The sequence below is a fragment of the Trachinotus anak genome, unplaced genomic scaffold (genome assembly GCF_046630095.1).
Source record: "Trachinotus anak isolate AG129_WGS33_773 ecotype Australia unplaced genomic scaffold, CSIRO_AGI_Tana_v1 ptg000018l, whole genome shotgun sequence".
NCBI classification, from domain to species: Eukaryota; Metazoa; Chordata; class Actinopteri; order Carangiformes; family Carangidae; genus Trachinotus; species Trachinotus anak.
Window position 1 is genome coordinate 11,383,186 of NW_027273869.1, and position 21,815 is coordinate 11,405,000.

General features: G+C 43.4%; 2 protein-coding genes across 7 annotated transcripts in view; one reads left to right on the forward strand and one right to left on the reverse strand.

Annotated features, from left to right (window-relative positions):
- Positions 1-21,815, reverse strand: part of wnt5b (wingless-type MMTV integration site family, member 5b) — a 78,472-nt gene that overhangs the window by 11,677 nt on the left and 44,980 nt on the right. For 2 of the 6 annotated variants that reach the window (XR_011694176.1, XM_071502528.1), the window contains exon 1: positions 1,080-1,858. Coding sequence is in view for 5 of the 6 variants with exons in the window: in XM_071502528.1 (XP_071358629.1) it covers positions 1,080-1,255 (176 nt within the window). In the remaining variant the exon portion in view is untranslated. Of the gene's footprint in view, positions 1-1,079; positions 1,859-21,815 lie in introns of those variants that run through there. The other 4 variants (XM_071502531.1, XM_071502530.1, XM_071502532.1 and 1 more) reach the window with 4 other exon arrangements.
- On the forward strand, positions 15,883-18,610 carry fbxl14b (F-box and leucine-rich repeat protein 14b). Its single transcript, XM_071502365.1, has one exon. The coding sequence runs from the start codon at positions 16,539-16,541 to the stop codon at positions 17,739-17,741; it is 1,203 nt and encodes a 400-aa protein (XP_071358466.1). The 5' UTR covers positions 15,883-16,538; the 3' UTR covers positions 17,742-18,610.

Below are 21,815 nucleotides of genomic sequence, written 5' to 3' on the forward strand. Positions count from 1 at the left end.
GCTCCTCTGGTGAACATCTCTGCAGCCACTGTCCGCGTGGTTCCTTTCCTTTCCATTTACACCAAACAAGTACTGTAATTAAACATTGAATTGTGTTTGGCGTTAAAAAAAAAAAAAGAAGTGATGAGACGATCTGTCCCCAAACACAAAAATATGACAGCTAACCATTTGTGGCTTTCATGATCATCTAATCCAAACGAAGATAAATCAAACAGTATGAATATTTTTCTGTGCAGAGAGTTAGAAGGAGACCAGATCTGTGGTGCCAAGCTGTCACATGTATTACAGTAAATGCATGTCACATTTATGAAGCTATGGCATGATTTGGGCAACAAAAGTGTTGCGTTCAAGTTGCATTTGGATACTTGAGTGTTTCTACTAAATAAACTCTGAACTATCCCATATTGTTTAATGCCTCACAAACTCAAATCCTATTCTGATCAAACTTGAAGGAAGGTGACCTCGACCAACCTGCACACACCCTCCACTACATTAGCACAAAGCCAATTAAATAGTTGGAGTCTGTGAGTCAAGAACAAGTGTGGCTAACCGAGGGTCCTGAAGGCGCAGCAGCAGCAGCAGCAGCAGCAGCAGGCCACCTTACGGCGCCATTTGGGGCTCAGCCAGGGTAAATATTGTGACAGAGCCTTCACATTTGTTCCATTCATTGTTAGTGCTCTACCACACGACTGGAACATCTCGGCACGACGCAAAACTACCCCCCAAAAACACACACATACAGACACAACAGGCAACACAAAGTGAAGTTTCAGCTCAAAATGTGCCAGTTGACATCTTATTAATGGCCTAGATGTGATGAGAATCGCATCCTGTCGTGCGTAAAATCCAAAAATACGCACGTTTTAACTGCAAATTAAGAGTAAATACTGTATCATAGTATAAAACCTTACGTTACACAAATAATCTCAAAAAAACTTCTGGAAATCTTCTTGTCAGTTTTTTTCTTGTCGGTTGCTCTCCTAATGGAGGTCATAGTTCAATCCACGTTTTATTCGCCAGCACCACACCACTAATCTTCCCAGAAAACAGCAGTGCATCGCCGGCCACCGGTTACTCACCACCACGAGTTGGCATCCACCACCAGCAGTTGGGAGCTGCAGGCGAGGAAGGCGGCTGCCAGCAGCAGATGTCGGGCAGCACCGGTTCGCCTTCTCCGGACAGGCCTGTTGTCCATGGTCCGCCGCGTCACCGCCTCACAGCCGGTGTTTGGGGAAGCGCTCTGCTGTTGAGACATGGCCAGAAAGTGAGGAGGCGTCCCGATCTGCCCTTCTGGGTCTTTTGGGTCTGGGAGCAAACTCTGAAAGCTGGCGATGCTGAGTCAGACTCACGTGTGTCCTGTTTCTTTTTTGTCCCAGTTTTCTTAGAGTCTACTTGTCTACCCTTCCCCTTTCTCAGTCTCTAGTATTTAAAATGATAAAAAAAAATAAATAAAACTTCCGTCGAAAATGTTAAAAAAGAATACACAGGTTGCAATCTGCAAGTGGCCTAGTTGATCTGAAATTAAAGCAGCATGTTCCTAGAAGGTCAGAGGCTGCTTGTTAAAAAAATGTGAGTTCACTTTACTGGCTTGAACTCCAATTCTAAGACGTGCGTAAAAAGACTTGGTATCAAAGAATGAGGCGATTTCTCCCTCACCTTATCTCTAAAAAATATAATAAATAAAAAAAATAAAATAAAATAAACCGAAGCTACAATATTAAAAGTGTGATCCTGTTGTTGGTTTGAGGAAAGATTAACAAGGAGATTAAAACGCTAATTGAGCAGCAAAGCGACTGTTCCTTTCCCTTCCTGTCCCCTCACAGCCACTCCACATCTCTCTCTCTCTCTCTCTCTCTCTCTCTCTCTCTCTCTCTCTCTCTGGTAAACACTCCTCCTCTTCTCACCCCCACTTCACCTCAGAACTCCCCCACCATGCCCTCTCCATCCCTCCATCCCTCCCTCCTCGTTTTACGGCCTTTATATATCGGGCACGCCTGTGTCTGTGCGCACAGAGCAGATAAACAAACGGGTACCGGACACGTTTAAGAGTGCAAACTGTGATGTTGTAGACCTTGAACAAAACTGAAACCTGGAAAATGATTAATTGTTTTTTATTTTTTATTTTATTTATTTTTTTGGCCAATCACTTCCTAGGGACTACTTTGCTTCTAAGCAAGGTTTTCCTTATTATGTCTCTTTGGGCAGTGGTCATTGAATTGTCCATCCTGGCGCTCTCAGTTTACTAGAACTTAAAAGTAAAGTCACTAAAGCGGGTAACACAGGGGCAGCAGGACAGTGTGGTCAAGAGTAAGACAGCAGAGGAGTGAGTCTGGGCTGTATCTGTTATGAGATGGAGGTTGAACGTTTTGCAAAAACCTCAATCAACCTTGTGCGTCAAATTCCTTTTATTAGCTGAAGTGAATAATTTGTTTGAATAAAAGGTGAGCGCTTTAAAATCGCCTAATCCTCCTCTTCTTTGGTCAACGAAAATAAAAGGCGACACACCGCGACCCCGCCTCCACACACACACACACACACACACACACACACACACACACACACACACACACACACACACACACACACACACAGAGGAGTCCAAAAGTAAAGAAAGGGCGTGTTGAAGCGAGCTCTCCTCAATTCATAACCCGGTCAAAGACAAACTGCGGCTGGGTCTGTGGGCGGTGAACCTGCAGAGGAACAGGCTCTTTGATCTGACTCAGTGCTTCTCAAAGGAGAGCGTCCACAACCGAAGGTGGGCAAGGAAAAGATTAGAATTTAGGATATTGGTTATACTATAGACTTTATTAAACCGATAACAAAGTAAGACAGAAATCAAGAGGTTCCTCAAGTTCAGGGATAACCACTGAATTTGCTCAAGCGCTTCTGAAACATCATGCAGGGCTATATTTAGTTTATTGTGTTCAATCTGATGACAAATATCCTAATTTGACTTTTACTGATCCACCTATGGAACATATGTAGGGTGTTTAACACCCAGTTGGTGAACATTTCAACGAGGACGCAGAGGTCAGTTGAGCTATACCTGCACAAAAACCTTACATTTTTATGTAGGATGTGGCATTTTCTACCATCTGAATTCTTACATGTTTCCTTATAGGATTCCTGCCGGTGTTTGTTCTATGTGCAGAGCAGCAGCAGCAGCAGCAGCAGCAGCAGAGAGTCGGATGTCACTTGTCTCTGCATGACAATAGACCCACAGCAATGTTAAGCAGAGGCCGCACACCTTTCATCTCCCGGGGGCCCTAAACTTCCCCACACACACACACACACACACACACACACACACACACACAGTGATCTAACTGGCTGCCCTCAATATACATCTGATTGATATTCTGCCTTGTTTTGTGTGAGTGGGTCAAAGTCAAACGTTTAGGGAAACAGAAACATTATTATGATGAGCAGAGACAGAAAAAACTGGTCTGACCGCACAATCAGCAACTAACAACTGTATCTGATGATTGTGGATGAGGCAGCTTGTATAGGTTTATTCCTGTTCCTATCCCTCAGGAGGTTACTATGGCAACAGCGCCCTCATCTGGTTAAAAACAGGCATTGATTTCTCTCCTGCATCTGCTTTTCAATGTGTCATAGTGAGGATCTGCTTATTGGAAATGATTTGTATTTGCAGCCACAGTGATGTCTAATGACTTATGACAGTATGTTCTGTATCTTCACTGATGATATTTCATATGTGCACTGAGCAAAATATCCAATGGCTGCACTGTCATCAGATGTCTTGTGCATCATTTCTTAGACATATTTAGTATCTTTGGAAATGCTGGGGTCTCCCATTGGATTTAGAATAAAGTTTCTGTGAGTTTGAGCGAAGTTTGGCTGCACAGCTTGAGTTTGTACCAGACGGCCCAACCCATGGGGACAGAGACGTGTTCCTGGGTTTTAACATGCTGTACCTGCACAGCTGCTGCTGTGACGAAGCCTCAGGTTCTTCTACTGGTTCGAACATAAGTTTATAAATTTGACATGGTACCTTGCTTTTTCTCCACAGTACAAGTCCACTATTGTTATTCTTGTCGAGTCTGTACAGACAACACTTATTGTTTGTCCCTCCTCTGTTGCTGTCCCTCAGCTTTGCAGAATAAAAGCATGGCAATGACTCAGGATAATGATGGACCAATCAGCAGCTGCCCTGATATAATTGTTCAGGCTGTAACTGACATTACAGCGCCATCTACTGATGTCCTCCCTCTCTGCTTTGATAGGTTTTAGAGTGGACGGCTAAAGGGTGGAGGTTAGAGAGTGAGGTTTTCATACACTGTTTTAGCGGTTTTACATTTACACAGAGAAAACAGGATCTGAGACCCAAACTGAAATAAATGGGTTTCTCCTCCTGAGATCTTTCCTAATTAAAACACACTGATTGTCTCATCAGTTGGGAACTAAAAGAGAAACGGGCCAACTGCTTATTCTGGGACATGACCTAGAGCTTGAGAAATACTGGACTGAAGCAGCCGCACTGGTCTTTGATGTGGTGGCAGAGGAGTTTACTGTTAACTTGTGATGTGCTTGCTGAAACACAAGGAGGAGCAGTTCAGCCTCAGTACACAGCACAGCCAAAGGAAAGGCGGTGAAATGAGGCTGGGAGGGTCGAGGGCACAGAGACAAAACTCAGACTGAGTGAGATAAAGAAAGAAAGAGGAAGGAGGGGGAAACGGAGAGAGTGAAAGAGAGAGGGAGTGTCCAAGTAATGGATACACAGTGAGAGAGACAGAAAGAGAGGGAGAGAGAGAGAGAGAGCGAGAGAGGACTTGTCCCTAGAGGATATGAGCAATAGTCATGCAACAGGGAGCAATGCCTGAAAAAGTCAGCAGCTCCTCTCTGGATTAACAGCAGCCGCACTTTTTTTTAATTTTTTTTTTTTTTATTGCCTTCGGTGCCAGACTACAGCGAGAGAGGCAGCCAGCTCTCTCCTGCAGGGAAACCCGCTGATGAAGTCTGAACTGATCCCCTGGAAGCTGCTCATGCCAAAAATGCTAATCACCAATTTCTAGAAATGGCTGTCACTTGAAAATTGATCACCCTCTAGTTAAATATAATCCTCTGAGTGTATGGAGGGAGACGGGGCTGAACAGAAATGAGAGGATACGTGTGACACACCAGATACCTGAGAGGATATCCAGTCTTTGTCCCAACTCGAGGAAGCGCAGGCAGTAGCAGCCTCCCAGCAAACTGTGTCCCAGTTCATGGGCTCACTTCTGCAAATGATGTTGCTGCATAAAGGTGTCGTCCTTCTGCCAGGCCAGGCTGAACCTGAGCATCGCCCTTAGACTCTCATGGACCAAAAGCCCACAGTGCGGTCAGGTGGTCGCCTCCTGCTTCTCACTGAGCAGAAATGTTTGAGTTTCTCACAGTTCGGTTGCCCTCAGACAGTGATGAGGGAAATGGTCAGATCTTATACTAAAGCAAAAGTAGCAATGTAATATAAAAACCCTCCAATGCAAGTAAAAGCCCTTCCTTAAAAATGTCAAGTTAAGTATTACATGCAATATATACTTGAAGAATCAAAGCTTAAAATGAAAAATGAAGTAGTCATAGTTCAGAAAAATGACCCCTGTTACTATGGTACAATTATACTTTATTATTATTGTTACTTATGAATTCATGTGTGAGTATGATTTTACTGTTGTTGGTCAAGGTGGAGCTGAGATAACTATTTTAGATACTGTTGGGAAGCTTAATATATGACAGTGACCTTTAGAAGCTCACCATATGTTTTGTATCTAAAACCTGGCTCAGCAAAGTAAATGGTGACTGTAGCTGTCAAATAAATGTCAAGTAAAAAGTACAATATTTGCTTGTGAAATCTTCTGGAGTAGAAGCATAAAGCTGCGTGAAGTAGACTCACATTTGTAAAGTAAATGTGCTTAGTTAAATGATGCATTAGTTTCACAGAGCAGTATGAGTTGTAACTGCAGTGCACGATGAACATCTGGCAACCCAAACGTGTTTCTTCTTCTGCATCCGCCACAAAAACAAGTTTCTCTCTTTTTTTTCCCCCGACGCCTCCAGCAGGAGGTCAAAGGTCAGGCAGAACACTGACCCTTCGGCCTGTAGGGACTTGGGGTTTTGCTGAAGGACACTTTAGCAGGGCAGATGTTTGTACAGCATGTAGAGGGTCTTCAACAACCCACCAGTCCACCAGCTGAGGCTTAGTCTTTATACTCTCCAAGCAACTGATAGTCTCCCTATAACTAAAAACTAGACCCATACAAACTGTTTAATCCAGTCTAATTAATGAAGTAGTTTTACTTCACAAAATTAATATTTGAATGTATTTAGTTTTTTTTTTTTTTTTTACCAACTCTTTCTCTTGTGTCGTATAACTCAGTGACAGCAACCGATACATTTCATATCAGCCCTCTCTCATCTTACCCACTACTCCAAGCTCCTGTTGTTTTTCTTTTGATAATATAAAAAAAAAAAAACAACAAGGCAGAGCAGACATGGGGATATGTGCCAACTTTGTGCAGACACATGGACACATTTGTAAGAACCAAAGAACTCAAACTACAAATGCAACCACAGGGAACCCATGGGATGATGAAACTACCTGCTCCACTTACTACAGCTACGCCTCTCCTTCGCTCTGTCTCTCGGTCGCTCTGTGTCTTTCTCCCTATGTCTCTCTTTCTTCATGTCTGTTCCTCTTCTAAAACACACACATATGTGCACGCACATACGCATTTGCACACATACACACACTCGTGTGTGCAGCGACAAACCGCCAAATGCAGCTGGCTGTGGGGAAATTTACTGCTCATATCATCCTTGTATACACACACACACACACACACACACACACACACACACCCTGGGGGAAATGCAGTGGGACTTGGAAGCAGCTGAGAGCGGCTTCGGAGAGGCCGTAGGTTTTATATGTGTCTCTTTGTTTTTGCACTTTACATGTTTGGTTGCATGTACGACAGTCTGTGGAACTCCATCCTCTTTTATTCTGATTTTCACCCATCATCACTCCACTTCCTTCCTCCTTCTCTCCTCCCTTCCTTCCTCCCACATTCTCCTCTCCCCCCTTCCTCTTTCTGCGTCTCCCGTCTTCGTCACGCTTGCTCTCCCCTCTCCTCCTTCACCCGCTCCATTGCTCCCCCCTGTCTCTGTCCATCTCCTCCCTGCTTCCTTCCCTCCATCCATCCTTCTGTCAGCTGGCAGAAGATGAGTCATGCCTCTAGCTGGGAGGCTAAAACTCTCTCTCTAAATATATCTTCTCTATACTTCTCCTCCCCACTCTTTCTACGTCTCTTTCTCCCTCCTTCTCACACTTCTCTCCGCTCTTCATCACCATCTGTTTCTCTGCGTCTCTCTCTGCTTTGTTGTGTTGCTCCAGTACCGAGCTCTCTCCTCCTTCCTCTCTCAATTTCTCTCATGCTTTTCTGTTCCTCTCTGTCAGTCTGAAAGTCAGATTCATCAGCCATTTATAATTCTGTTCATCCCTCTCTATTTTTCCCTCCCTCTCCAAACACTGCACCCAGGCACCCATAAAAAGCTGTTCTCACGCTCCCTTGTCTCTTAACTGTGATGATGTGAACACACATTCTCTTCTCTTCTCTTCTCTTATATTATATATAAATACTGTATATTTGTTGTCCAGGTCTTGTCTGTATATGGTAGACTTTCTTATCTTATCTTGGTATATGTCCATATCTACATCGTCTTGTCAACCTGTTCACTGCACTTTAAATAAGTGCTTTGAAAGTGAACTGAAAACTTTAATTTCCTTGTGTTGGGACATTTTCATGCTGTAATTCAAAATGAAGTTATGCTTTTTCCTTAAAAACACAGATATTAAACTGAAGGTACAACTACTATTATGAAAACTTTAGTGTAACACAGATCATTTCAAATCCAGTGCAAATGCAAAACTTCATTCAATTACACTTTAAATTACATGGTGGATGATGCAGATGTTCCTAAAAGCCTGCAATTAGTCTGTGAAACGTGAGCAGCCTCTCCTGTCAATAGCAAACACCTTATCTTATGCCAGTTAGATATGAAATGTTTATCTGTGCCACAAATGTCAATGTGTGGACCCAGTAGTTTAGGAAGAGAAAGATTGTGGAGTTTCTTCTTTAAAAGGTTTCAGAGTCTCACTTTAAGTACAGCGGCACTTAACTGAAAACCAAGAAAATGTGAGACTGTTTTGTTTCCAAGGTTAAGTGGGAAGTTTCAGTCTCAACTTTTAAGACAGCATGAACAAGAGATTCTCAGGACGTGCTCAGAAAAATGGAATTTAAAATATCTAAAATTCAATGACAACTGGGAGATCATGTGATATGATTAAAAGCAGAAAACCATTAAAAGCAGACAGCTTTTAAATGAACCTTATGGCTGGATTATTTTGTCAAATGAAAATTGATTCATCATTGATTCATTGATCGTGATTTCTTTTTCTTGGCTGAAAGTCACAAATCAACCACTATTTTTAGCTCTACCATCAGCTGTCACAGGTTTTAGCTCATTGTTGTAGCGTCCGACTTGAGGTCACATGATATGATACTGAATTTTGGTTGGCATTGACTAATTGCAGCAGGTTGTTTACAGTGCAATTGATAAAACTCTGTCGAATACAACCAAGTTGCATTTGCAAGGTCAGCCTGACATTTTATTATTTAATGTTATAACCATCTTACTCATTTGCTAAGGGCTATTTTACTAGAATGCTGCTTTCCAACAAAGGTGGTTGCATTCATCTAATCTGGTTGAAGAATACAGCGGGAGTCTAAACTAATAAATAAGTCCAGAGTGACAACTGAGAAAGCTTTGGCTGGCCTCGTTTGGCACTGGACTGGAACCCTGGGAGAGGCTGAATCCCTGATCAGGATGCCCAGGGAGAAGCCACTGTGGCTGGGCCAGATCCCCTGATTTCCCCCCTGGTGCCCTGGAGCTGTGCTGGTCAAACTACACTGGTCTCCTGATCCCTTCCCTGGAGAAATTAACACACACACACACACACACACACACACACACACACACACACACACACACACCCTCAAACATGTACAAACAGATTTGCAAGCATACACAGATGCCTAAGCATACTCACACAGAGACAAACACACAAACAGTCTGACACACACATACCAGCACAAACACACACATTTTTGCTCTCTGCTTCACTCACCCATATACACACACATGCTTCCAGTAAGCAAGTGAATGTCAAAATAAACTTCTTGACCCTGTGGGTATGTAAAATTGCATGTTTCTGTGACACAAACACACACTCACACAAACAAACACACTTTACCCAATTATCAAAGAGATACTACGAGTAAGAAGACTTATACTAAGACACACACACATGCGCGCGCGCACACACACACACACACACAGATGCTACACACACATCTACGATATGACACGGTGCAAGTCTCGGCTGGTCTGGCCTGATTTACTGCTCGCCTCTGAATTGATTCATCTGGCCTATAAATCCCTGGGAAGCCATGTACTGTGTCAGGTTAGAAAACACACACACACACACAGTGGGAGTTACAGAAGAGATGAAACTATAATATCTGCTGTATGTAGAATGAGAGGAGTCTGCAATCTATAGCACATTTATTTGTTGTTAAATTGCCGTTTTGGGTGACAACTAAATCCATGTGGATAAACAAACTCAAAGGATGACACCCTCCATAAATCTGACATCGATACAATGTGACGGATCTAAATTTGGACTTAAATGTCGGAGATTATTTAAAATCTCTCTGATGTTGGAGTACAAATGACGAGGAAAAAATATTTTGGCGGCACATTCAGTCACTGATGAGTAATCTTTGTCACGATGCTCTTTGTTTACTGCTATTTAAACTTGACTGTGCTCGGCCTCACACTTGCCTTGAACACAGTTTAAGGGATTTTGCCGCCAACTCTTGTCACGGCACATGTATGTCCCCATCCAGAACCTGCATAGTGCAATTTCTAAGAGTGAAAATGAGCTTTTTTCCACCTTCATGGAGCCTCGCACAAACACAAACAGAGAGGCAGTAAAGACCAGCCAGACACACACACACACACACACACACACACACACACACACACACCAATATGCAGCCTATTCATGCCAACAGATGACACAGTGCATTGAGAAAATGCCAAAATGCTGACTACTGAGGGAGAGAGAGCACACGGGCTGAAAAATCTCCTATGTCAGACTGCCGAGCTGGCAGAAAAGAAAAGCATTGTTGAGGACACACACACACACACACACACACACACACCTAGGCAGCCTGTGTGGTGCAAAAACTGGAGCAGGGTGGCAGTGCATAACACACGCACACACACACACACACACACACTCAGCCTGTGAAGCACTGTGGCGAGACGGTAGCACAGACGAGCTGTCAGAGAGAGGGAAGAGAAAGTGAACAAAAAGGGAGAAAGAGAAAGAAACACAGGTAGAGATGGATGGAGAGGGATAAAAGAGAGAGAGAGAGAGAGAGAGAAATGCACAGAAAAAAGGAGGCTTGCATCTCCTGGCGATGACCCTCCCTCTTTTTGCATCTGCTCTCCCCCGTCTCCCTCTTTCCTCCCATCGTCTACATTTTGTTTTACCGACTCGACTTTTTCTCTCTCGTCTCCTCTCACCTGTCTTTTCAGTCTCAGACCTCACTGTTCATTGCCACTGTCGTCGTATTCACATCGTCCCGCCTGTCACCCTACGAGTAGCACCCTCTCTCTAGCTGGCAAACTGTCAGAAATAAAGAGAGGATGAATTTACAAAAAAAAAACAATGAGATGGAAGAGAAGGACTTAGAGACTCAGTGCTCGGTCACACCAGAAAGAAAGCAGAGCAAAAGTCCTTGAGAAACAGGTGGTGCTGGAAGCCTGTTGACAAGTTCACTGCTTGCACTGGCAACTTGCAAGCTAATCAGTAACGAGTTAACTAGCCAACCATAACAGCCTGCCAAGCTGGCTGGCTTGCTAACTTACAGCTACACCAATAGTTTCTGTCCCATAACTGTCTGTTTATATTCCATCAGAGTGGGTTCATGTAAGAACGGACGAAACAGTCAACTCTTCAGTACAATTGGCAATTTGTGAACAGCATAGAAACTGACCAAACCTGAAGCAAAAGCATTGTGCAAATTTATTACATCCATAAGAAAATCCACTAAGTTACGACGATTTCGTTTCACTTATCTGATGGGTTTGTTTTTTTTTTTGGCAACAAAGGTCCCCAGAGAGAGGCAGTATAAGTCTGACAAACAAGCAAAGGAGCTTTGAAGACAGGTATACAATAGACACACACACACACACACACAAATACATATACAAACACACACACTGTGTTTCCATGCTGCACAGGTGAAGGCCCAGTGAAGCAAGGAAACACCTGAAGGAGCATAAAAGATTCATCAGTTAGTGTACAGTATACAGTGCACACACACACACACACACACACACACACACAAACACAAACAAAGGTTTAGTGTGTCTCAGCGCATTGTTACTGTCTGCTTTCTCTTTCATGTGCCGGTGTGTGCATGTGTGTGTGTGTGTGTGTGTGTGAGGGACGAGGAGAATCTACAGAGTCATGGTAATATCCATTCAGGACGGTGTCGGCTTTCAGAGGGACGTGTTGACACACGCCCACGTAACCTTGGCAACCAGCAATCGCTGCGGGTGCAGATGAAGCACGTTGTGGAGGCGAGCAATTATCCAGCGAGAGCCCTCCCCTGAATCATCAAATACAGACACATAAAGTCACGCAAACACACACACACATGCACACACCTGTGCACATGATGGGTCACATGATGAGAAGACTGAGGAGAGGTTCTGGAACACTTAGGGGAGATCACACACACACACACACACACATGCGCGCACACACACACACACACACACACACACACACACACACACCTGCATTCCAAATCTGACTCTTGGCATCACTTCAACATTTCCTTTTCCTCCTTTTCTTTTTTCCCCTTTAGCCCATTTTTCAAATCTCCATTTTAATATTCAGAAAACAGCATGTGGCTCTCTTCATCCCCACTGATACATCCTCTAAAAATACTCTTCCTCCCTTCTCCTCTGACCCATTCCTTATTTTGTCCTCCCTCACTTTTCCTCTCCCTACCCTCATCTATCCATCCCTCTCGTTCTCCTCTCTCGCTCAGTGTGAGTGCAAGCTAGGGCCCAGCGGGTTTTCCAAGAGAGGCATGACACACCACAGCAATGTGTGCGCACACACACACACGCAGCTGGGATATGAGGCAGACAGAGGGAGACAGAAAAACAGAAAAAAAAAAAAGCATGCTGAGCAAGTACACACACACACACACACACACACACACACAGACACACACACACACAGGCAGGTCATGCAGAGAGACTCAGCTACTGCTGCTTAAGAGAAAGCCTGTGGCACATAGACCCGCCTCGCTCCTCCTCCTCGTCCTCCTCCTCCTCTTCTTCTTCTTCTTCTATTTATTTCTTTCTCTTTTACCTTCTCTTTCCTTCTTTTATCTTTCTTGTCGGTTATCGTCTTGCAGTACAGGTAGAAAACAGCAAACGGTAGAGTCAGCTGAGTGACTGACTAATGACATGCACACACACACAGGCACTTCTGGTATTAAAAAACGTTTGCTAATAACCTCCTACACATCGCAGTCTGGTTGGCAGCCTTAAAGCCACATTGGCATGGTTTTATTTTCCTTTTTGAACCCAACAAACATAAATTTGTCAAGACAACTGCTCCACAGCCAACTACCAGTGTATGGTTTGGTTCAACAGAACATTTGGGGAAGGCAAATAGCATCATGGTTTATGACCAAGTAAACTCGTTTTTGTCTGCAGCTCCTGGTAAATCCCAAGAGGTTTCTCCAGCAAACCGGCCAGCAGTGGCCACAGTTTGTCCACATGGTAATCTAGCACGCTGTTTAAAACTCAGGGTGTTTGCACTGTCATTATGAAGCTTGGTATTCATGTCAGGATCTCTATTTTGAAAATGCATGACACACTCTGTGCTCCGGTACCAAGGACGTAGGTGTTGGCAGCCACAGGGGACAGTGCAGTTAGCTGCTTTGTTTTTGCCCTTGATGAAGTTACTGGATATAAGATGAAAGCGGAGGGAGGACATTAAAAATAGTCACCAGACAGTTTTGGTCGATTTTGAATGCTTTGTTAAGTTTTATATGGTTTAGCCATAGCTTTCCTTAATCTGACCCATATGAGCAGTCGCTCTTATGACAACCATAAAAAATCATGCTATCTCAAGAGTCTATAAATGAGCTATTAAATATATCTTACATTGATTAAAAATATCTATGTAATATATGATATAACTACCTTACATCACAGATGCTAAATGAATTATAATATGGTATTTTGGCAATCTAAAACAGAGGAATGCTGCTTGCACATTCTGGTTAGAGCAGGACTAAAGACCAACACCACAAACAAATAACCCACACAATTTTCCATTACTAATTTTTTCTGTAAAGCAAAACCATTACTCAGTGAATCTCAGCTCACTAGAGAGTTCAAGTCATGACCAAGTCTCCGCCACCTACATGGAGATATTTTGATGTATGTTTATATGACACATGCTGAAAGGAAAACCTGTGGGGCCACTCCTGGTTACATAAGTACAATACAAATCTACAATATTTGTTTTCTTCTGACATGGATTATTGATATCTTTTTCTTTAATGATGTTTGGCAATATTGTAACCAAACAGAGACAAAAGTGGGGATAAGGATGTGGAGGAGAGATGATGGGGAGGAAACAGTCTTTACAGCCTATTGAGCAATAGATAGTGAATTTTCTTCTAAGAAGACTGCAACTTTGGGAAATATCCGTTTGATGTGACTAACTTTGACTGCCAAAGTGTCATATTAGTTTTGGCTGAACTTCAGGATTCAATTTTGCATGGAAGGAAGACTGTGGATTCTTACACTGTAGTCGCATTAGGGAGGGATAGGAACAATTACAGCAACCATCCTCATCCTTTAAGGAGAAGGAGAACAGAGAGGATGAGAGGGAGAAGCGGAAGCGAGGAGAGTTGCTGTCAGTTGTGCACGGCTGCCTCTTTCAAGTAAAAACGCCTGTTTCTGCAGCTCCTCTCCCTCCCTGTTATCCTTACCTGATCACTGTTGCCTCTCTCCTCCTATCACTCTCTCTCTCTCTCTCTCTCTGTGCCTCTATGCTTCTCATCAGCTCTTCCTCTCTCTCTCTCTCTCTCTCTCTCTTGCTTGCTCTCTCTCCTTTGCTCTTTCTCAACCACTCTGCTACACTCCACTGGCTTCAGCAAACGGCTCCCCTGTCATATTATCACACACACACACACACACACACACACACACACACACACACACACACACATACATATATATATATATATATATATACAGTGAGAGGGAGAAATACAAGCATATAAAACATATACTGTTGACATGCAAAGGCTACATAGGCACAGACATATGTTCTCCTGACTGTGCCTATACACATGTACACATACAAATAAGCACACACACACACGTGCACACGCACACACACACACAGACCAAAGCTAGTAAGGGGCTGACAGAGGCCCACTGCAGGGGATGAAAGTTTCAGGTTGGTCAAGAGCAAAAAAAAAAAAAAAAAAGATACACCGTTCTCTTTCTGTGCCATTGTTGTTGTATTTGATCATGTCTGATGCTTTGCTCATTAAATAAGCAATTTAGAAAATATCTGTTATGGAGAGCCAGCTATTACATTTATGCACATATACACTGATACAGACTACTCTCAGTACCATCAGCTGAGGCAAAAAATAAAACAACTCTTCAATTCAAGGATCAAAACATAAGCAATGCCAGATGTGAGACAACAGCTTCAAAGTGATTATTTTGGTTCTTTATGAGAGTCACTTGAAAGAAATGAACTTTTTTTTCCCCCCCTTTTAAACTTTCACATTATTCTACCACTGAAGTCATTTAAGGGCACTTCACCCCTTTGTAAAAAAAAAAAAAAAAATGTATCCCCTATTTGTATACAGTGTATTTGGCAGGAACAGTGTAATAACAGTGTAGCCTACACTCATTTTGCATGCACAGTGACACAAACTGTGATCTCCGGCTTGAGGCTTTGGCAACACTGTGCCAAATACCAAGCCAATAAAGCATGTTGAAATTAATTAAAAGAGATTTGCTCTACATTGTTTCCACACATTATTAAGAATATTATATGAGCCGTGTTGCTGTTTTACTGCAGATTTGCTGCCACGCTTCTCAATATTTGAGGGATGAAGGGTCGATTGTTGGAGAATGTAAATGCATTTTCCGGTTTTGCAATAAAGTTAGTGAAAGAGGAGACCAAATACAAAGAGGCTGTTTACACGAGACAAAGAACGCTGTATTCCGTGCCGGGGCTGTTTTGGAAACGCTCTTTTATTACTATTTTAACAACTATAAAATCGCAATAAAAATGACTAAATGTTGAAGAGAGCTGGCTGTAAGGGGCTTCTCCGCTTGGCCCTCCTGTGTTTCCTGTGTGGTCCGCTCAAAGGGTTAAAGCCCAAAGTGAACTGAATTGTAAGAAGTTGGTTTCCAAGGGAAACTGTTCGCACCGTTCCAGCTGAGGCGGGGCAGACCAACTGCCTGACACGGCGGGGGTAAGGGGGTGATTCGGTGAAATTGCGAATTAATTTCGCACCACATCACTTATTAAATGCTGGCATACGCATTTAATTGTGCTGTCATGCGTTTATATCGCTTAGAGTGACGCTATTTCTCAATCGATCTGATATTGACACAAGAGATTTGTACTATTACTTGCCTTCCACCCCTCCCGTGCAGACAGAGTGCTGGGGTCCCTGCCAAGTCGGTTTGAAAAGAGCAGACAAAGGCTTTGAGCTCAGGACGCCCCTCTCTCTCTCTCACTCTGCCTACAAAGCCAACCTAGCTCTATCTCCCCTGCTTTTCTAACATGGAAACGTTTTCTCATAGGTGGCGTTAAGAGCGTTGGTTTTATTTTTTACTTTCTTATACTGAAATGTACGACCGTCTGGATCCCCGCTCGGCCGAGAGAGGAAGGCTTTTTGTAGGTATAATACAAGGAAGCGTCGTCTGAGAGAGGGAGAGAGAGGGGGAAGGATTGACGCTTTTTCCTCCTCTCCTCCTCCTCCTTCCTTTCGCCCCCTCTCCTGCTCTTTTTGGCGGAGAGAGGGGTTGAGGTAGGAATAAACGCTTTTTTTTTTTGTTTGTTTGTTTTTTTTCTTTCTTTTTTTAAATGCATTTGAATCCTACTGCGCAACCAGACCGGATCACGTGGGTTTGGACAGAGTTGGATCGATTTTGCACAGTTCAATGTGAGAGAAAAGAGAGAGAGAAACAAACTACTCTTTCTTTTTTACTTCTGTGGATAACTGGGACTGTTGATACTTTTTGCATTAGTGCAAGAGAAGGGGGGCGTTTTGAGAAGCTTCTTTCTTTCAGCCTTGGAGGTGTGGAGTATTAATTCTTATATGCCTGGGTTTTGAAAAACAATGGAGACGCACATTTCGTGCCTCTTCCCGGAAATTTTGGCCATGATTTTCAGCTATCTGGACGTGAGGGACAAAGGCAGGGTAGCCCAAGTGTGTATCGCTTGGAGGGACGCATCCTACCACAAGTCAGTGTGGAGGGGGGTGGAGGCCAAGCTGCACCTCCGCCGGGCCAATCCCTCCCTGTTCCCCAGCCTCCAGGCCAGGGGCATCCGGAGGGTCCAGATCCTCTCTCTGCGCCGCAGCCTGAGCTATGTGATCCAGGGAATGCCTAACATTGAGTCCCTCAACCTGTCCGGCTGCTACAACCTCACAGATAATGGGCTGGGCCATGCATTTGTGCAGGAGATCCCATCACTGAGGGTTTTGAACCTGAGTCTGTGCAAACAGATCACGGACTCTAGTTTAGGCAGGATAGCCCAGTATCTGAAGAACCTGGAAGTACTGGAGCTTGGTGGCTGCAGCAACATCACAAACACTGGGCTTCTCTTGATAGCCTGGGGCCTCCACAGGCTCAAGAGCCTCAATCTGAGGTCCTGCAGGCATGTCTCGGACGTGGGGATTGGACATTTGGCGGGCATGACCCGCAGCGCAGCAGAAGGTTGCTTGAACCTGGAGTATCTGACTCTCCAGGACTGTCAGAAACTGACGGACCTGTCACTCAAACACATTTCCAAGGGCCTGACCAAGCTCCGGGTACTGAACCTGAGCTTCTGTGGGGGGATCTCAGACGCAGGGATGATCCACCTCTCCCACATGGCTTCCCTGTGGAGCCTCAACCTACGCTCCTGTGACAACATCAGCGACACAGGGACCATGCACCTCGCCATGGGCACTCTAAGGCTCTCTGGGCTTGACGTTTCCTTCTGTGACAAGATAGGGGACCAGACCCTGGCGTACATAGCCCAGGGGCTGTACCAGCTCAAGTCCCTGTCCCTGTGCTCGTGTCACATCTCTGACGATGGGATAAACCGGATGGTGAGGCAGATGCACGAGCTGAGGACCCTTAACATTGGACAGTGTGTGCGCATCACGGACAAAGGGCTGGAGCTCATAGCTGACCACCTGACCCAGCTGGCGGGCATCGACCTGTATGGATGTACCAAGATCACCAAGAGGGGACTGGAGAGGATCACACAGCTCCCTTGCCTTAAAGTGTTGAACCTGGGACTCTGGCAGATGACAGAGAGTGAGAAAGTGAGGTGATTGGAAATGTTTTTGTGTGTGCGTGTGTGTGTGTTTGCCTTTTCTTTTATGGATGGGGACAGAGGGGGACACCAGGAGCAGGAGGAGGAGGAGTGAGGGGGGGTGGATGGGTGGGGAAACATCTTTTCTTATTTAAAAAGAGAGAAACCGTCTTTCCCCTCCTGTGTAAGGTGTGCTTCTCCCATGTGACCAGACTTTTCTGTCCAAATGTTTTATTTTTCTTTCTGTTGGCCTTGCAGGATCTAAATTAGCATTTGATATGACTTAATATTCTGCCTGGTAGGAAGCAATTAAAACTTGCTTTTATTGTGAACTCATAAAAATCCCTGTTAGCAATTGTTTTGATCTCATATTGAGTTTTAATATCTCATAAATTCTGACATTGGACTGGAATAACTTCAATGCATATCAGCTCGTTTCACACATTTCAAAAGTGTCATTTCCTTCGTACTATTAGAATAATCTGCTCCATTTACTGACACTTGCTTCCAGAAAATTCTTGAAGTGAAACTTGCATCCATACAAACTGGCACATTCCTTTTCATTTAAAGCAAAGTGAGGTTTTAAAACTTGAGAATGAGACTTTTATTTTTTACAGTGAGTCTGGATTTGAGACATTTACGACTAATCTCCGCTACAGCCATCACGCCTAAAAACATTTGGCTACCTCGTATGTGGTTGTTTTCAAAGGGTGTATACTGTTTAAAAAAAAAGAAGAAGAAGAAAAAAAAAAAGAAGAGGAAGGAGGAAAGCGAGAATGAGAGACTGGGAGAAAATGTGCCTAAAGGGACTGTGTCTGCCCCCTCCCCCATCCCTCCATCCCCTCCCTCCTCCATGAGCAGAGCTGGAGAAAGGAGACCAGGACACAATCTAACTACCTTTGTTAATTTACCCCCATAAACAGCAACAATTTCCCGGAGACAGACAGAGAGAGAAAGGGAAAGGGAGCTGTAAAATCTCGTCAGATGACGACAGGACGGCGCTTTATGCAAAAAACATCAACCTGCTTGTGTAGAGGAGCTTTTTTATTGTTTGTTTCCTTCATTTTTTTTTTATGGGTAAAGTCCAACTTTAACGCCCTTTATAGAGATGTGCTGTGTTCAAGCTTTGACCAATATAAAGGAGGCAAGATTATCAGCTTACCCTTAGGAGAAATACCATAGTCATCCTATAATAATACTAGGCTATAGAGATAGAGGAATATTATAGTGATACAATACGAGGTAACACGTATTGGTATGAGCAGGTCATTATTAAACGCAATATATGTCAGTGTAAGTATATTATAGGAATATTTGGCATTTTTTGTAAGGGATGCTGGTGGAAATAAATGTCAGTGGATGTTGTTCAGAGCGTCGTACTTCAAATTGAAGTGATTTCTATATCTTATACCCTTTATTGATCGAAACGAATCAGGGTTTTGCTCTATGGTTTTTATTTTCCCACGTTACTGCCAGCACAGGTCGCATTCATATTCATGTTGCTGTAGAGAGAAAGCGAGAGAGAGAGGGGGAGAGGGAGAGAGGAGGGTAGGGATAGACATCTTTTTCCTCCTCTTTTTCTCCATCTCTCCCTCTTTTCTCCCTGAATTAAAAAAAATAAAATAAAAATACCCTGAATCCATTTTGAGACATGCTTAGAAGAAGGAGCAATCGATTATTTTTCTTTTCTCTCTCCTCTGTCTCGAGTTACAAGCGGAATGCGTCTCTCACTCTCATGTGTTTCTCACTCTCTCTCTCTCTCTCTCCTTCTCCTTCTTTCACACACACATACACACACACATTTACACACACACACATGCACACGTGCGTGCACACACGGAGGCCTGTGTGTGCGCGTTTTAATGTAATGCAATGACCTGCTAGAAAATTAATATACGGATGTGCGTCCTGCTGAAAAAGCTGTGTGTGTTTGAAAATAAAAAGATGTACTGTATATTATGTGTTTGTAAAGAAGAAGAAAAAAAATGCAGAATCCCAAAATTAAATTGTTTTATATTCTTACGGTTAAAACAATTAAAGATATTTATATAATGAACGAAAAAAAAAGCCGTGTGGACTACTTTTGTGTAAGTGTAGCACTTCACTGTTGTCACCATGCATGTGTGTTTTCTTTTGAACAAAATATCACTTTCCTGAAGGTAACTTGACATTGTTTATTCCCAAAAGTCAGTCAGCACAGCTAGGGTCCTCTGATGTTATTGTCCATATTTAGGCACATTTAATACAGTGAGCTTTCATATTAATGCATTCCTCTTAATAACCGCCCACGCATTACTGTGTATTGTCCCTGATCAGTCCAGTCTTGCTTCTCGAAAAGGCTGAAAAAAAAAGGGAAAAATCTGTTGTGTTGTTTTATTATTTTCAAGGAAATTTAAAATGGATGCTTGCCATCTTGATTTGGCTGCAGTGCCTGTGTAATTAATTATCACCAAGGCGTTTATTATAGGAAGCTGTTCCACCCTGCTGATTTTTTTTAATCATCAACGTCTGTTTTTTTTTTTTTTTTTTTTAATTTTTTATCCTCAAACGCAACACAAAGGTGCTCAGATCAGCTGGGAGGGCAGTTGAGTTTCACACTGAAGTCTCAAGGTTTCAAAGCACAGGGAGAGTTCGAGCTGTACTTGGAGGATTTCATGGTTTAAATGGAAGGTTTTGGGTATTAGTCTTGGTTATTTTTGCAGTGTTTCATTTCACATGTGGCAGAGCTGCGTCTGTGCGGCTGCATGTGCGGAGTAATGAGATCTAAAGTTGGTTAGAGCAGATTTCCCTCTTTCTGCTTTCCATCAGGACGTGTCCTGTGTGTGAAGTGACATACAACACACACACACACACACACACACACACACACACACAGAGGTTTGCCAGGCCAGTCAGTAGCCATTGTCTGTCTTTAGAAGTTAGGAAGGCAGGTTTTGGTGGGGGATTTTTTTTTCTTCTTTTCCTCTCTTTCTCCTCCTCTTGTTCAGTCACGCATACCAGATCCTAGACCAGGCAGGAGACCCCCCCCCCACCATCACACACACACACACACACACACTTCTTTTTAGCATTCCACACCATCATTCAAAGCATTTAAGCATTCTCTCTCTCTTGACTCTCTGTCCATGGGGATTTGGGGATAAAGGCCAGCAGAGGGATTGTTGACCACAGGGACAGAGGGAAAGACAGACAGAGAGAGAGAATGTCAGTGTTTGCTGTTTCTTAAGTTTGCTTTAGCTGGCCTTTGGTCTTGTGCAATAACACTGCAATGAGTGCACACTGAGATGTGAAAGATTTGTCTGTGGCATTTTGTGTTGCTTTTTTTTCCTAGAAACATCTTTATGAGCCACAGGAAAAAAAAGATAATATGTAGACTTAACAGTTGAGTTACTGCTGCTTATGTATGTTTCTTATACAGCACTGTTGCTATTCACTTTGTGCCTATAATGACAACTGAAAAACATGTGGTTATTTGTCTTTTTTTATTCCTGAATGCTTCAGTAAGGCAACAAAAGAAGCAAATTCAAGAGGAAAGGGGTGTGACACTGTAATAAATTGGAGCTTGAATACTGATAAATGAACAGGGGGGTTGGACGTGCACGACGCAGCCGATTGTTTCTTTATCGTTTGACATTTGGGTCTGCAGACCTTTCCCAACAGATACTGCAGGGTTACGGTGACATGGTCACATCACACGGCTCTACAGAAAAGGTCTGCAGGCTGAAATGTAGACTGACAAAGATACAATCAGCTGCATTCAAATGATAATGTGATACTTTATTAATCCCCATAGGGAAAAGCTCTTTTTGTCTGCTGCCCTCCACAGGGAGGTCAGAGGTCAGGCTCAGCTCCAGAGCCCCACTGCTGGAGCTACCGGGGACTCGGTGTCTTGCTCAAGGACACATCAGCAGGGTGGAGGGTTGTCATGTTTTTACATTAGGTCACCTTGCCTGCCTGCCTGCCTGTCCTCTCTCACTGTTCATCTGTGAGTCCTTGGAGGTGCAGCGGGCCACCTGTGAAGCAGCAGTTCTTACATTCTTAAAAAAAACCAGACTTCTTCTTCTTCTTCTTTTTTTTTTTTTTAACGAAACAA